Here is a 14007-nt window from a genome sequence, read left to right on the forward strand (position 1 = left end):
ATCCCAGCATCTACTACTTCCACTCAAGCAGAGTGCTGACTAAGGTTTCCCACGGGACAGGAAGTGGGTTTCCGGTTCAACCAGCCCCCAGCAGCACTGCTGCGACCACAAAGGAGGGCACGGAGAAGGCCCATTGCTCTTTAACAGTCTGCCCTCTCTCCCCAACAGTGACACTCTGTCCAGTAATGAGCTTTCACCTTACACAGCCCACAGGCTAACAAAGCACATTTTCTTAGGTAGCACGAGAGGAAAAAGATATGTTGGGCGGGCCAGAAAGGCCGGTCTTAAAGGGCATATTGGCTTCAGAGGTCACGTGTAAGTTCATCAAACACAGGCTTGTGTGTGTGATTGATGTGTTTTCCTATAATCCTCAACCTACACTCTTTATGTGCAGCAGCTTTGTGTGTTGCATCCTGAAACTAACAGAATGAGAGCCACAGGGGTTGTGGCTTTGTGTTTTGTGTGTGAAATAGAAAGTGTTCAATAAGAACAAACACTTAATTCCCGAAATAGGTGGTTCATACATGCTTTTTCCATACAGATGTGATTGTTTTTTTTTTCATGGGAAATGGAAGAGCCTGGATTGCTTCAGTATGACTTTGACCCATAGGTTCAGTCATTATCATAAGCACCCATTATCCCCAAGCCCATTTGACTTGTGGGTGCAACCCATAAATATCCCAGTCCATTAATGATACATGACAGTAATTAAATTGAATGAAAAAGCACGCGCATAGGGGACATAAAAGCCATCGCAATTAGGAAGATGTAAAAATCTAATCAAAACTAAACAAGAAAATAGTCAACATATGTCTTTATGATCACTTGCACAGCATTTTGACAATATAACTATAATCTCCTAAATCTCAGAGATGGCATCCAGGTCAGATTTGTTGTTTTGCACTTTAGAATCCCGTATTAGTGTACAATACAAAGCCAGAGACCACAGGTACATGAGTGTGGGGTACCTCATTTTAAGCCTCAATTCAAGAAAATTATAAAACAGCTTAAAACTTAAAATAGCTTAGTCTTATTTACAGGAAAGGACACACCGAAAGGACCAAAACAAGAGATAATGAGCTTGTTCATTACACAGAGAATTTACTTAGAGCTTCTCAGCCCACAGAGGCTGGGATGCTTCCCAACTTATGGCTGGTAAAATGGCAAAGGTTATTTTGGACATCTTACAATGTGATATATAATAAATCAAGGGAGAGGACCACTAATGCATTTTCTCTGCTTGTTGCATTACTGTACACTCAAACACACTGAAAAAATCTATTTGTATTAATTCAGGTTATCATGGTATGTTTGTGGGTTCATGCTTTTAGGGCTTGTTATGGGTGTAATCTGTATGTATTCAGGATTTGTATTTTGCTTTTTGGAAAGCACAGTTCACTTGCTCCAGTGCCAGGTATGGTACTATTGCTCATATTGCTATAGGTTAACACATTTACGTTCTCTTATGCACGTAACATGAACTTATTCAGGAGTCAAGACCAGTGATGTGGGAACTATATTTTATGTCTGTCACATGCACTAAGCAATGTCTAACAGGTTGAATAACAGGTAGAAGAGAAATGAGCAATGATGCTGATCATGACGCATCATCAGCATCATTGCCACGCCCCAGACTTCAGTGCACCCCTTTACACTTCAGTGCACCCCTTTATTAAATCCCTCTGTCCTGACAGTACTGACTGTATGCCCGCCTGTCTGTCCACCCATTGACGCGTGCAATTAGATTTTGATAAGATTAGCGAACTGACATTTTCACTGCTGATGTTCTGAATGGTTTCCTGTCAATTCCAGAGATTGAGAGCAACAGTCTACAGAGACAGAGCAATCAGAGAGAGGCTAGCAGGTTGTGACGGTATAGAAATGCTAGTGCTTACTGGTAACACACTGCAGCCGGGCTTGTGTTTTGATATTAGCTACTGGGAGTTTTGATTAGATATTGAGACCCTTGGCGGGGGGGGGGGGGGGGGGGGGGGGGGGGGGGGGGGGGTGAACCTATCTGGAATTAACTTGAAAATGATCTCATTCCTCAAATTCATAACTGAATTAGCATTTTTTCATTCAGTATACATGAACAGCGGGAAATTTGAGCCTCCTGCTGTCAGGAAGATTTTCTATAATAAAACTAAGGATAAGCACTGTGATGTGAAAAACAGGTAGCATATGACTCACTGAAAGAACCATAGCCCCACCCTCAAACAGCTTGTCATGCATATATAGAAGCAATTCATATAAGGTGCCTTGGTCAAGGGCACAGCTGCAGTGCTCCGTCCGAGTTTCAAACCAGCAACCGCCAGGCTGCCAATCCACTTCCCAAACCACCCCGACACGCGCCGCTCCTGTGACGCCTCGCCTGCGATGACAGATGCGACATCCCGAGGCGGAGCGTGAAGACAGACAGGTGCTAATGCAGACAGATGGAGACGCAGGTGGGATTTCTGTCTCCACGGCTCCTCTCCTCCACAGCTGCGGCTGCAGGGCGGGACAGCGGGGCGGGACAAGGCTAACGCTGCTCCTGGGAGGCACCTCACTTCCCTTTAGAGCGAGAGGGAGGATATGTGCACACCTGTGTGTTTAGTAGGCTCAGAGAAAGATAAAATATCCTTCTATATCTAATGGTATATAAATATAATGTGTGTGTAATGTGTTTTTGTACGTTGCTTTGGATAAAAGCGTCTGCCAAATAAATGTAATGTAATGTAAATGTGCGTGTACGTGAGAGAGAGTGAGAAAGAGAGAGTGAGAGAGAGAGAGACAGAGAGAGTGCATCTGCAAAGAAAATTCCCCTAAAAGAAAATCTTAAAAGGGAATATATTCAGTTTATTCCAGTTTGCTGAGAAAGTAGTCTTCATGGGTCCCAGTTATATACAGCCCTGATATAACCCACTGAAGCGCAACAGGATATTGGTTGATAGTGTATACCTACTTGCACCAGTATTCACTGAAGCCAACAGGTCAGCATGTGTCATAACTCCAAACATAAGAGTAACGCTTTGATTGACCACACATTTAAGCACCTGCTAGCCCCCCCCCCCACCTCAGTACATTTCCTGATGTCCAGATGGTGGCCTACTTGCGTGTGACATAACCTGTGCTTATGCAGCTACTCTGAGGGGACACGAAGCAGGTGGGAGGTCATGTGACAGGAAGCTGCTGCTACTGCAGCAGATGTCTCAGCCGCTCTAAAAGCCATCCCCCCCACTAAGACCTTCAGGGGCTTGATACTAAGGCTTAGACACCAAGCAACTGGAAGGGTGGGGTTACCTGGGAGTAGTAGGTTGTCTGGACAACGAGGCTCTGGTTATTGAGGCAACAGTGACAATTCCAAACATGATCATAACTATAAATGCCTTGGAAACACCTGAAAAAGACAATGTGTAACGCCTGAAACCCAATGTTTAGTTTCAACACCCTCAGTTCATACCTTTCCAGAATGCTTTTCTGCACTTAACTGAACCCTCTGAATTTGCATTCAAGTATCAGTGCTACTCCCGCTGTACACTGCCTCTCACCTACCCCCATTCCCACAACTGACGGTAATGATTGCCACTTGACACCTCATTGCTGAACTTAAAGGCTGCTAGATGTGCACATTTTGAAAATCCAATAAACCATTCACTGTATTTGATTTTCTCGCTTCAAGAATAATATCTGTCTTGTGCAAACCCATTTTCCTGATGTGTGATTGGTACACCCGACTAAGAGCAATTTACATTTAATGAACAAAACGACAAATTAATTTCTTGTCCTAGCTACATGCACATGTTAAGTGCTAAACTGTGAGGTAAATACTAATATCTGTAGATAAACAGCACTGATGCCCTTTAAGAGGATTTGCAAGACTTTCAATGCTAAAAGCTCCCATTGCAAATATAGCCGAACACTGTCTTTTTAGATCAGATTAAATTCCTCCTCCTAACTGTCCATTCTAGCTGGATAGTTCTTTCTGTTTAAAGTAAAGCCCTGGGATTCTCTTTGCTTTGTGCAAGTTCAACTGATTTAAAAATGTGAGCATCACGATAATATTCAAGCCTAAGCATGTGAAAAACATTGCCTGATTTCACACGTATGACACACGCATTACACACGCTCTGTGTCGGCAGGAGAATGGGAGTGGACAGGTGCACTTACGCAGTTACTGTTACAGAGTTACCCCACTCTGTGACCATAAGCATGGTCAAACCTCATTTCAGCCATTCGGACGTAAAGTAACTCTTGTCCTCAGTCCAATATTATTTCAACAGTTTAAAAATAAAATAAAATCAGATCTGGTGAAAGACACGTGTAAGCTAATTAATACACATCATTAATTACTCGGCATCTCAAACTAAGTCTTCCCCTGTAGGGACCAACAGGCGTACTTCACCTGGGAATGAAACCTAGAAGCTTCCGGTTAGAAGCCCAGGTCAATTCCATATACTATGACACAGCAGGGCCAGACTTCCCCTTTAAGGTTTGATGTCATGCTGTTAAGGCTCACAGGTGCACCGGTCTGAGTGCGCTAAGCCTGATATGTCTGCAGCCGGGGCGATGTTAAAGCCGAAATACGGCAGCGTTGAGCCACGGTGAACAGCGCAGCCGCAGTGAAGTCAGCACCACGCGCAGCCGCAGTGAAGTCAGCACCACGCGCAGCCGCAGTGAAGTCAGCACCACGCGCAGCAGCCGCGCCGCGTCGCGTCCCTCCCGCTCTCCGCCAGCGCAGTCAGAGCGGAGACGCTAACTAGGTCAATGAGATTCCTGGGATCCGCCTGCGTTTCCCACATGGGGGGGGGGCTGCGGTAATGAAGAGCACAAGCTGATGATGAGGGAGAAACACCTCTTCCTCCGGCGATCTAATTATCTACTTGAATTTTTAATTAATTAAGAAAATACTTTTCCTGTTATGCATCACGCATTTGAAGATGAAATGAGCTTCTCCTCCGGTCGATGACGCAAGCCAGTCCTACAGCCAGCTAGAGTCATTCAGTAGAACAGAGAATTGTTTTTTTCCGATGGAGACACCAACAGCTACAAATGAAAGCCTGGTGAACATGTGAAAGTGTAGCTGTGCACAGTCATGCACCCATTGCTTAGAACTAAAATACACCTGGGCGCAGCCTGGTGGCTCACCTTGCCAGGACTCCATTCTAAAGTAGCCATGTGCTCAGGAGTAGCAGTGTGCCCCAGGGATGCCCATGTGCCCCAGGGATAACAATGCGCCACAGGGTTAAGAATGTGCTCCAGGGATAACAATGTGCCCCAGGGGTAACAATGTGCCCAAAGGGGTACCAAAGTATGAAGAGCATGCTAACAGAGCAATGAAGAACACGCTAACACAGCAATAACGAGCACACTAAAACAGCAATAAAGAGCATTCTAAAATGACGATGGCTCAGCGGAGCCAGTGGATTGCAGAGTGAAAAGTGGTGGCTGCTAGCATGTGTACTCTCCCTTGTCAATGGACAGAGGATGGGTGCACCACCTCACAAATATGAACAGGTTTTCCAAAGCGGTATGGGAAAAATAAATAAAAATAAAACTAAAGCCTAATAAACCTCCTCCATTCAGCCACAATATCTGCCTCAAATACGCAGACTGAAAACCATGTTGCATCATGTAATCTCAATCTGTCCCCTCTACAGAACAATAACACCAATATTTGAGGAGCAAATATGTGATTTGATGTGAACAATGTCATACAAATCATATAACTGATTTATGACCAGACATTATGATGTAAGTGCAAATATAATTTAGTTCCATAGTCTGTGTGGAATTATTATACAAGCTAATTAAAAACTGCAGCTGTCATTGCCAGCTGATAAGCTAACAAAATAGATTCTCTTTACTGAAACCAACTGTTAATAAAGCGGCTATCAGCTGCCACCAATATCGCAGACTGACAGGAAACAAATATCCTTTCCCTGCTCTTCTTCCAAATTCCAACAAAGAAATGTGCCAGGCAGTTTCGTAACAGCAGCGTGTGGCCTCTCCTTCTGCTGTTGGCCCTGGCAGGAATCATGCTGGGCCGAGAGTGACTACAATCCCACACCCCAGGCCCCAGGATGGAAACAGCGCTCCAAAAGCATTTGAGCGTAAAGACTTCCTTCTTTACCTGAAGATGGTTAGCGCACTGAGTGACATTTACCTGCCTCTGGTAAAATACCGAACGGCTCAAACAACTAAGCAGTGGGAATGCACTTCATTCTACCCCCCCCCCCCCCCCCCCCCCCCCCCCCACCAAACAGACCGCTTCTACGTCCTCAGCTGCCACGGGACACTGAGTTCTGCTCCCATTAAGTTCTAGTGCTGTGATACTGCTCTACAGCATCCAGACACCTTCCGTGGGCGAGACCTCTCAGCCATTTCTATTTCAATCTAAATCAATGCATTTTTCATTCCACCACTCGCTGCTCAGTCGAAAGGAATGAAGAGCATACAGCTATACAAAAAAAGAAATCAAATAACACATGCAAGCAATTCAAAATAGAAGGCCTCAGCTTCTGTCGGTGAAAGCATCCCTCTGCCTGTGAGTCCAGCTAAGAGAATGCACTGCAGTTTGAGCTATAGCAGAGTGAAGCAGTTGTAACCCACAGGACAAGACCAGTAGCATCTGCTGGCAGAGAGCTAATTGCACTATGTAATAGAGGGAGGGCAAACTTAGTATCGGCTCTCAGTGTATACCACGCACCTCGCAGTTTACCAGTCTTTCAATCCACTGCAGGCCCCTGTAGTAACAGGTGAAAACCTGGCTACTGTTGCCTGGCTTCTGCAGATGTGGGACACAGTAGGGCTGTTGATTGCGGAGTAAAAAAGGAAGATCAGTCTGTAAGAGGAGAGGAAGAACGGGCCGCTGGCACCCACTCCAAAGTGTGCACCTATACAACAAACCTCCCTAGTCTGCACTTTTCAGTAAGCCTCTCTAGTGTATACTTTTCAGCAAGCATTTCCAAAGTGTGTACTTGGAGCACGCCTCTCCAGAGTGTGTACTTGTACAGCAGGCCTCTCCAAAGTGTGAACTTAGACAGCACGCCTCTCTAAAGTGTGAACTTAGACAGCAAGCTTCTCCAAAGTGTGCACTTATACACCAAGCCTCTCCAAAGTGTGAGCTTAGACAGCAAGCTTCTCCAAAGTGTGCACTTATACAGCAAGCCTCTCCAAAGTGTGCACTTATACAGCAAGCCTCTCCAAAGTGCACACTTGCATGGCAAGCCTCTCCAAAGTGTGCACTTATACAGCAAGCCTCTCCAAAGTGTGCACTTAAACAACAAGCCTCACTAAAGTGTGCACTTAAACAACAAGCCTCTTCAAATTGTGCACATATACAGCAAGCCTCTCCACATACAGCAAGCCTCTCCAAAGTGTGCACTTGGACACCACATCAGTTCTGTGAGCCAGCCTGGCTGCACAGAGATTATTTACTAACCCGCTTGACAAGTCCACGGAGTCAGTGCAAGCTGTGCTGTCTCTGGAGTTAGACAACCGTAAATAGACCGGGATCACTGGCTGCTTTATTCGCAGAGACATGCTCATGCTACAAACATCCTCCAACTTAATTACATTCCAGAAAGAAAAATAACCAATTACTTGGGGCTGGTTCCCAGACACCACAAATTAATGTCCTGTCCCCCCCTATCCCACCCCTGCCCCCCCTACACACACACACACACACACCATAGTGAGTGGAGCACAAGAGCATGCTGCATCTGGGGTGTCAATCAGTGATGTTAGACATCACAATCTCAACCTGTGTAGTCATGTGACACCAGCTCAATGACACAAATCTCTGGGGAGCAGAATAACTTTCAGTTGCCATAACAAATGCAGTATTTTTCCCCTTAGTCCCTCCTGATTTAAACCCATGCTTTACCATAAGTCACTCTGGAATACATCGGGGGGTGGGGGTGTGTGATCACCCGCGAACACTTTCTCGGAATAGAGCTGCAAAGACTGAGCCCTCACTTGTATGACTCTGGCGGAGAAACGCTCCCCACTAATTCACCACTTTTAAAGGTCGACTGGATGTGAAAGGCAGAGACAATCCTTTTAGTCCAGGTCTCCTATTGGCTCACGGATTTGGAATTTATTTGGGTCACAATCCTTTAACAGCAGGAACAATGACTCAAGCATTTACAGTTAAATAAATGGTGTCTAATAGTTGATGCAGTCACCTCCGCTCTGGCATATTGTGCAAAGAAACCCAGCCAAACCTGAGGTACAAAAGCAGAGTTCTCAAAGACTAAGGTTCCCCCGGTCACAAATGACAATGACGGAGTTTGGCCTCACAGTCACCCCACACAAATTATTGACAAGTCTCTAACATAGCAACCGTAGGATCCAAACTGCAGCTAAGGCTCATCACGCACTTAGCCGCAGATATGGAATGCAAACAGGCTAGCATGTGTGTTAGCCTCTCAGAACATCTATCCAGCAGGGCCAAGTTTGGAGTCACAACAACCAACCAGGATGAGGATTTGCTTTGATCTAAGATGAGCCCTCGAACTTCTGGTCAGTCTAACACTGCTCTGACCCAATTCCCTGGCTGTTCCACAGTTACCTGGTATACCATCATGTCCCATTAGCTTAATCTGCCCAAACTGACCCAGAATAGTTTTCTTCATCTCTTTAAAAGACAAGATTCAGACACCACACAGCCCTGCCAATAACACTAAATTTCCGCAGCCCAAGCCACATAACAAACAACACAATTTCAATGTTACCGCAACGGTGGCATAGTGAGGTTCGTCTTCCACACCGTGGCAACACTCTGCCAAAGCCATTCATCGCATTTGACAAAGTATGTTTAATGCTTTTTTTTTTTATCTTGGCCCGTGGCTTTATTTTAATTCATTACATTTTTTCACAATGAAATTTTCAATCAATCTGGTCACAAGATACACCGTTGAGAGTGTTAAAACTCATGGTTTTCCTCTATAAAGTATTCTACACAGCCAGTGTTTTAGGGACAATGGTTCCTTATTTTGTAACGTGGGGTGGCAAAACAAGCTTGGGGGTCCTCACCATTTTTTCGTTTGGAAATCCATAAACGACATGAATCACAGTAAAGTCAGTATCCTTATAGTGGCACGGATCCAGCGAACAAAATCCATAGTCATTTTTGTGTTAAAAAAGGACGTGCTACAGAAGGGGTTAAGACCAATGGGAACTCATGTAATAACATCGCTGGTGAGCATGAAATAGTGAGTGCGAATTCTTATTCAAACCAAACACCTGCAGTGATTTTGATCCTACATTCTAACTGGGATCCAAAGCTGCACCCAGCCTGTAGATAAATGCAGCGTATCTGCTCCTAAAGCAATGGAAGGGTAAATGTGATAGAGACCCAAACATCAGCTCAGGCTGGGGAAGGTGATCAGGTTTACCCACCATGGCAGGTGCCCAGGCAGGGCTTTATGATGGTCACCTGACGGTGAGCACACCTGAGCTCCGCCCAGCAAGGGTGTGGCCCGCTCACCTCTCTGACCCGCTCCAGCTCGTTGTGCAGGGCCTGTTTGGAGACCTCCACCTCGATGATCTTCTGCCGCAGCAGCTCATTCTCATCCTCCGCTCGCGAGCGCTTGTCCTCCACGCTGTCCAGCTCATTGTGCAGACGCACCGACACGTCCTTGGCCACCTGTAGTCAGGCACAAGCACATTCCTTAATGCGGCTGCATTCCAGCAGTCCTACAGAAGGCTAGTCCGTCAACTGACTGAATATGAGTGACCTTTCAAAAGGAACAACAATTCAGCTACTGTCTGGCTTTGCTGTTGTTACATGAAATATGTCTTAGTTTCCATGCACACACGCGTGCACATTCACACACACGCACACACACACACACACCTTCAGGTCCTGCTCCAGGTTCCGCAGCAGTTCCCCGTCCACCCGTCCGGTTTGGGCCACGCGGAGGCTCCTCTGCTCCGCCTTGCGCAGCCGGTACTGCAGTATTCGGCAGTTCTTATTGGCTCTGTCCAGCTCCCGCCGCAGCTCCTGCACCTGGTACACCTCCTCCTCCAGGTAGCTGTCCCGCACCTCCTCCATCTCCGCCCGCAACTCATCCACCTCATCCTAACCAGGACAGACAGGTAGACAGATGGAACACAGAGACAGAGTTACCACCCAATGTCCCCCAAACTATTGCACCGTGACCCTTATTCCTGCAATGCCATCTGTGTAAACCTATGGGCAGGCTGTGTGCGCAAATCCTTTGTCAGGCTCATAACAGTTACGTTGTTATATGCTGCGGTAAGGTTGTGAATTTAATTTACTTTTGGAAAAACCAAGACAGACAGACAGAGGGAGCAATATGCTGTTTATGCAGGTGATGATAGATAAGAAAACAAATTTTGGGATGTTATAAGAATAGGCTTTCATATTTTGTCCTGAACCAAAACTAATTTCCTTTTTATGGATAACTGGGCACCTTGTTTTCCACCTGTCCTGCTGACAGGCAGGCAATGTAATGCCTCTCTTCCTCCACCTTTATAAAGCCCTGTGAAACATGGATGAATCCCCTTGGTAACATTAAACGCTGAGAGACCAGGCTAATCTGACACTGCTATGAACAGATGGTGAGGCGATGCTGGCTTCCTTCCATAAAGTGAAATTTCCTCTAAACACACAAGTCTCATTTCTGCTGGGGGAAGCTGTGGAGAGAATTATGGCTTTGCTCAATATCACAAACAATCACGTTTCTTTACAAAATAAATATTGGCAGCTGTGGTTCAGCTGAATTAGATTTATAGAGGACTGATACTGAATATTCCTTCTGTTTATTTTGTCACTGGTTAACTCCTCCCTGGTCACTGATTATTTCCCATCAAGAAAGTTTGGGTCTTATTAAAAAACAGAACAAGCTGTTGACAGGAGTAAGTCTACAGGCTGACATTAGTGTGTGTTATTGTTCAGACATGCAAGCCTGTCTCTTGACATTCTCATGTGATCATTCACTGAAAGCGCACGAGGGGCCATTCACAGTGCAGGTGGCACAATCATTTTGGCCTAATACAAAATGTGATTCTGCTGCATCCTGCACCAGTTGAATTGTCCACGATATTAAACGCTGGATTTAGCCCACTAAATTCATATTTAGTGTAAGGACTGTTTGAGAAAACTATGGGTCGCAAGGGCAGTGTTTTTTGCCATCTTTCACTCTGGCACAGCCCGGTGAACAGACAAAACAGCAGGTCCCTCGAGCTCAGTTAATGCCCATGTCTGCATGCCTAGAGTCATTCCACGCTGGGAGCTGTCTTAGCAAAGTCTGCCAGTTTTATCTTTGCCTGGAGTAGGTGCAGTTGTATATGTAGTGTATTCTCCGACTACAAGAGCAATAGTTTTGCACGACATACAAGAATTGGCCACAAAGCAGTCACGTATCAGTTTAATTCAAATACGAGCCATTCACAGGGTTATTAAGGGAACAGGGAAGCTCTTTGTCTCACCTCAAGCGGGATTGCCATAATAAATGTACCAGCATCAATAATAACTCTGGTTAAAGACATATCCGACAGATTGCAATAGGCGACGCAAGCAGTGAAAACAGTCTCATCCTGTTAAAGAGATATAGATGAGCAGGGGACGCACAGATTGACTCGGGGTGTCGTCCGACGGCGACACAGAGGTCTCTAGTGTTGCAGCGCCCTGCTTGAGGGCAAAATGACCCCGTTGTGCCTCCGTTTGCATAAGGAGGTACTGTGGTGCCAGCTGTCGAAGAGGCGATGTGTGGAGCCGCTATTCATAATGAGGGCATGAAAGACGTTCATCTTCTCTGTACAGAGCGCTTTAGTGAAATCTATGGAAATTTTACATACAGGCACACACGCGCATGCACACTTACTGGTCGCAAATAAATCCAACGTAGGCTACTGTGCCATATTACGTTTAAATGTTTGAAGTGCTGTGAGATACGTAGCTTTTTATTTGGTTACGTTATATATTGTGGTGCTTTGCTTTGCAGAAGATAGTGGCTCCAAACGCTTATGAAGCTGAATATTATCTAAATCTCAATTCCATTCGCACCTGCAAGAGTATGTCTGGTCGCGTGGCTTTGAACTAAATGACTGAAGCCATGTCCATGTTGCACCATTATCAAAATCTAAACAGGGATAGCTATGCACTGGAAGAGGTGACCGGTTATTGCGTCAGTGAAAACGATGAAAGTAAATTGGATATTGAAAAATTAATCATGAAAAGGTTAGGTACGGTTGTATTCCTGAAGGGCATCCGAGCATAGTAAATTACAGTGACTGTTATTTATTTATTTATTTTAATTGTCTAAAAACCACTGCGCAAGAAAACACCAAGGATTCACTGGTTGTGAGACACCACATTCCATTCACTGTCTGTATGCACACGCGCAAGCAAGTGAATATTAATAAGCTCATAATCAAAAGGCTGATAAGCTGTCTGAGCGAAAATGTGTGGTCACTATTACACTATAGCCAAGCACCATACTATAGTTTGTAGCCATTCACCCGATGTGACAGAAAAACCACGTAAAGGACTATCCCTTTATTTCAATTACCTTGAGATAGTCATTTTCTGAACGGAGATCTTCAATTTCCCTTAGCAAATCCTCTTCAATTAACTCCTTGCTGCTTTCTGGTGTGTACTGTAACGGCGCCTTTTGATTTTCTGATTTAAGACCGAGTTTTAATCTGTCTGTCAGTTCCACCGTGATGCACTTTTTTTGCAAAGGCAGCCCGTGGGACAATCGCTCCTTCGCCACACCGGATGATGCCGTGCACAGTTCCCCTGTACGCGGCGAGACGTGAGCACCTTCCGGCGTCTCTGAAGATGAGGCTCCCGGCAATGGATTATCCACCGCCTGCTGGTCTCGGTCGCTGGAACCGGAGCCCGAGCCGGATTCGGCATCACTGCTTGCCGCCTGAGCGAGCCTTTGCTCGTCGGACAGCGGCTCGGAGGGGCAGTCTGACAAATCCGAACTGCTGTCAGTGTGACTGATCCTTCCGAGGCTGCCTCCCGTTGGAACACGGACTGGGGAGCCATGGCCGAACGAACCATGAACTAGATGGGAGATTTTAACCTTTTTACCTTTAGTAATATTTTGGCTAGAATCGCCCTGCTTGCTGATGACTTTCTGTTCTGAAGTACCATGTTGGGTGAGCTTAACTCCCTTTTTAGTTACCGTAGGCTTAGTGGTACTTTTTAACGGGGCTGTCTTGTCTTTTGCTGCAGGAGCGGCGCGTCTGGAGAGGCGGCTTTGAGTGGCTAAGAGCCCTACGGACGGCTGCTGCTTGCTTGTCAGTTTGGGGGATTTTGGAGCGATTGCCGGCGGTTTGGAAGACCTGGAATGAATATCCTTAATGAAAGGTCTCGCGGGTGAAGGCGCTCTGTTCAGTCGTTTCTTTTCCAACTGGTGGTTTTGCTGCTTGGTTTCACTGGTGGAGCCATGAGAACTCTCCATTATCTACACACACCGGCCAGGGGAGGGCGAAGGAAAAAATTGTCAATCCTCAGTCCAGGCGAATAACCCAGATAGATCCCATTGGCAATACAGTCTTGCGTTTCAGTTGTCCTGTTCATCACTCCGGATTGGTGTACACCTGTTTGTAGCTACCGACTTACATCTCAGCGGGGAACCAGGTCAGTTTTTACAATACGACTAACCCCTTGTATCGACTACCTCGTGCTCTCCTTGAAGGAAATACTGCTGCAGTTTATGAAATTGAGGAACAATACGGTGCAAATCACATCATCTGGCGCCGGGAGGTTGTATGTTCTATTTTTTCATTTTGTCCGCTTGTTTCAAGATAACATCCCCCCTCTCTTCAGTTCCGTAACCCTCTTCCCCCACCCCGCTTAATCGCTTCCAGTCTATACCCCTTCTGTTTCGATCTGACATGTAAATTCTGCTAACGCAGCGGTCTTAGCTTCTGACGACCGTGGATTCCCATAAGCGCATGCGCCTGGGTCTCTGAAAAACGCTCTCGCACACCTAGTCCGGGGACACCGTCTGCTTCCCCGCATTATAATAAGTGAAATGTATT

At 45.8% G+C, this 14007-nt stretch overlaps 1 protein-coding gene across 10 annotated transcripts in view; it reads right to left on the reverse strand.

Annotated features, from left to right (window-relative positions):
• Positions 1-13909, reverse strand: part of LOC118233858 (microtubule cross-linking factor 1) — a 37892-nt gene extending 23983 nt beyond the window's left edge. For 6 of the 10 annotated variants that reach the window (XR_004766577.1, XM_035429895.1, XM_035429892.1 and 3 more), the window contains exons 1-3: positions 12522-13908; positions 9842-10066; positions 9473-9631 (exon numbers count right to left, since the gene is read on the reverse strand). Coding sequence is in view for 9 of the 10 variants with exons in the window: in XM_035429895.1 (XP_035285786.1) it covers positions 9473-9631; positions 9842-10066; positions 12522-13424 (1287 nt within the window). In the remaining variant the exon portion in view is untranslated. Of the gene's footprint in view, positions 1-9472; positions 9632-9841; positions 10067-12521 lie in introns of all 10 variants that reach the window. The other 4 variants (XM_035429893.1, XM_035429897.1, XM_035429899.1 and 1 more) reach the window with 2 other exon arrangements.
• Between the last annotated feature and the right edge of the window lie 98 nt (positions 13910-14007).

The sequence above is a fragment of the Anguilla anguilla genome, chromosome 8, assembly GCF_013347855.1.
Source record: "Anguilla anguilla isolate fAngAng1 chromosome 8, fAngAng1.pri, whole genome shotgun sequence".
NCBI classification, from domain to species: domain Eukaryota; kingdom Metazoa; phylum Chordata; class Actinopteri; order Anguilliformes; family Anguillidae; genus Anguilla; species Anguilla anguilla.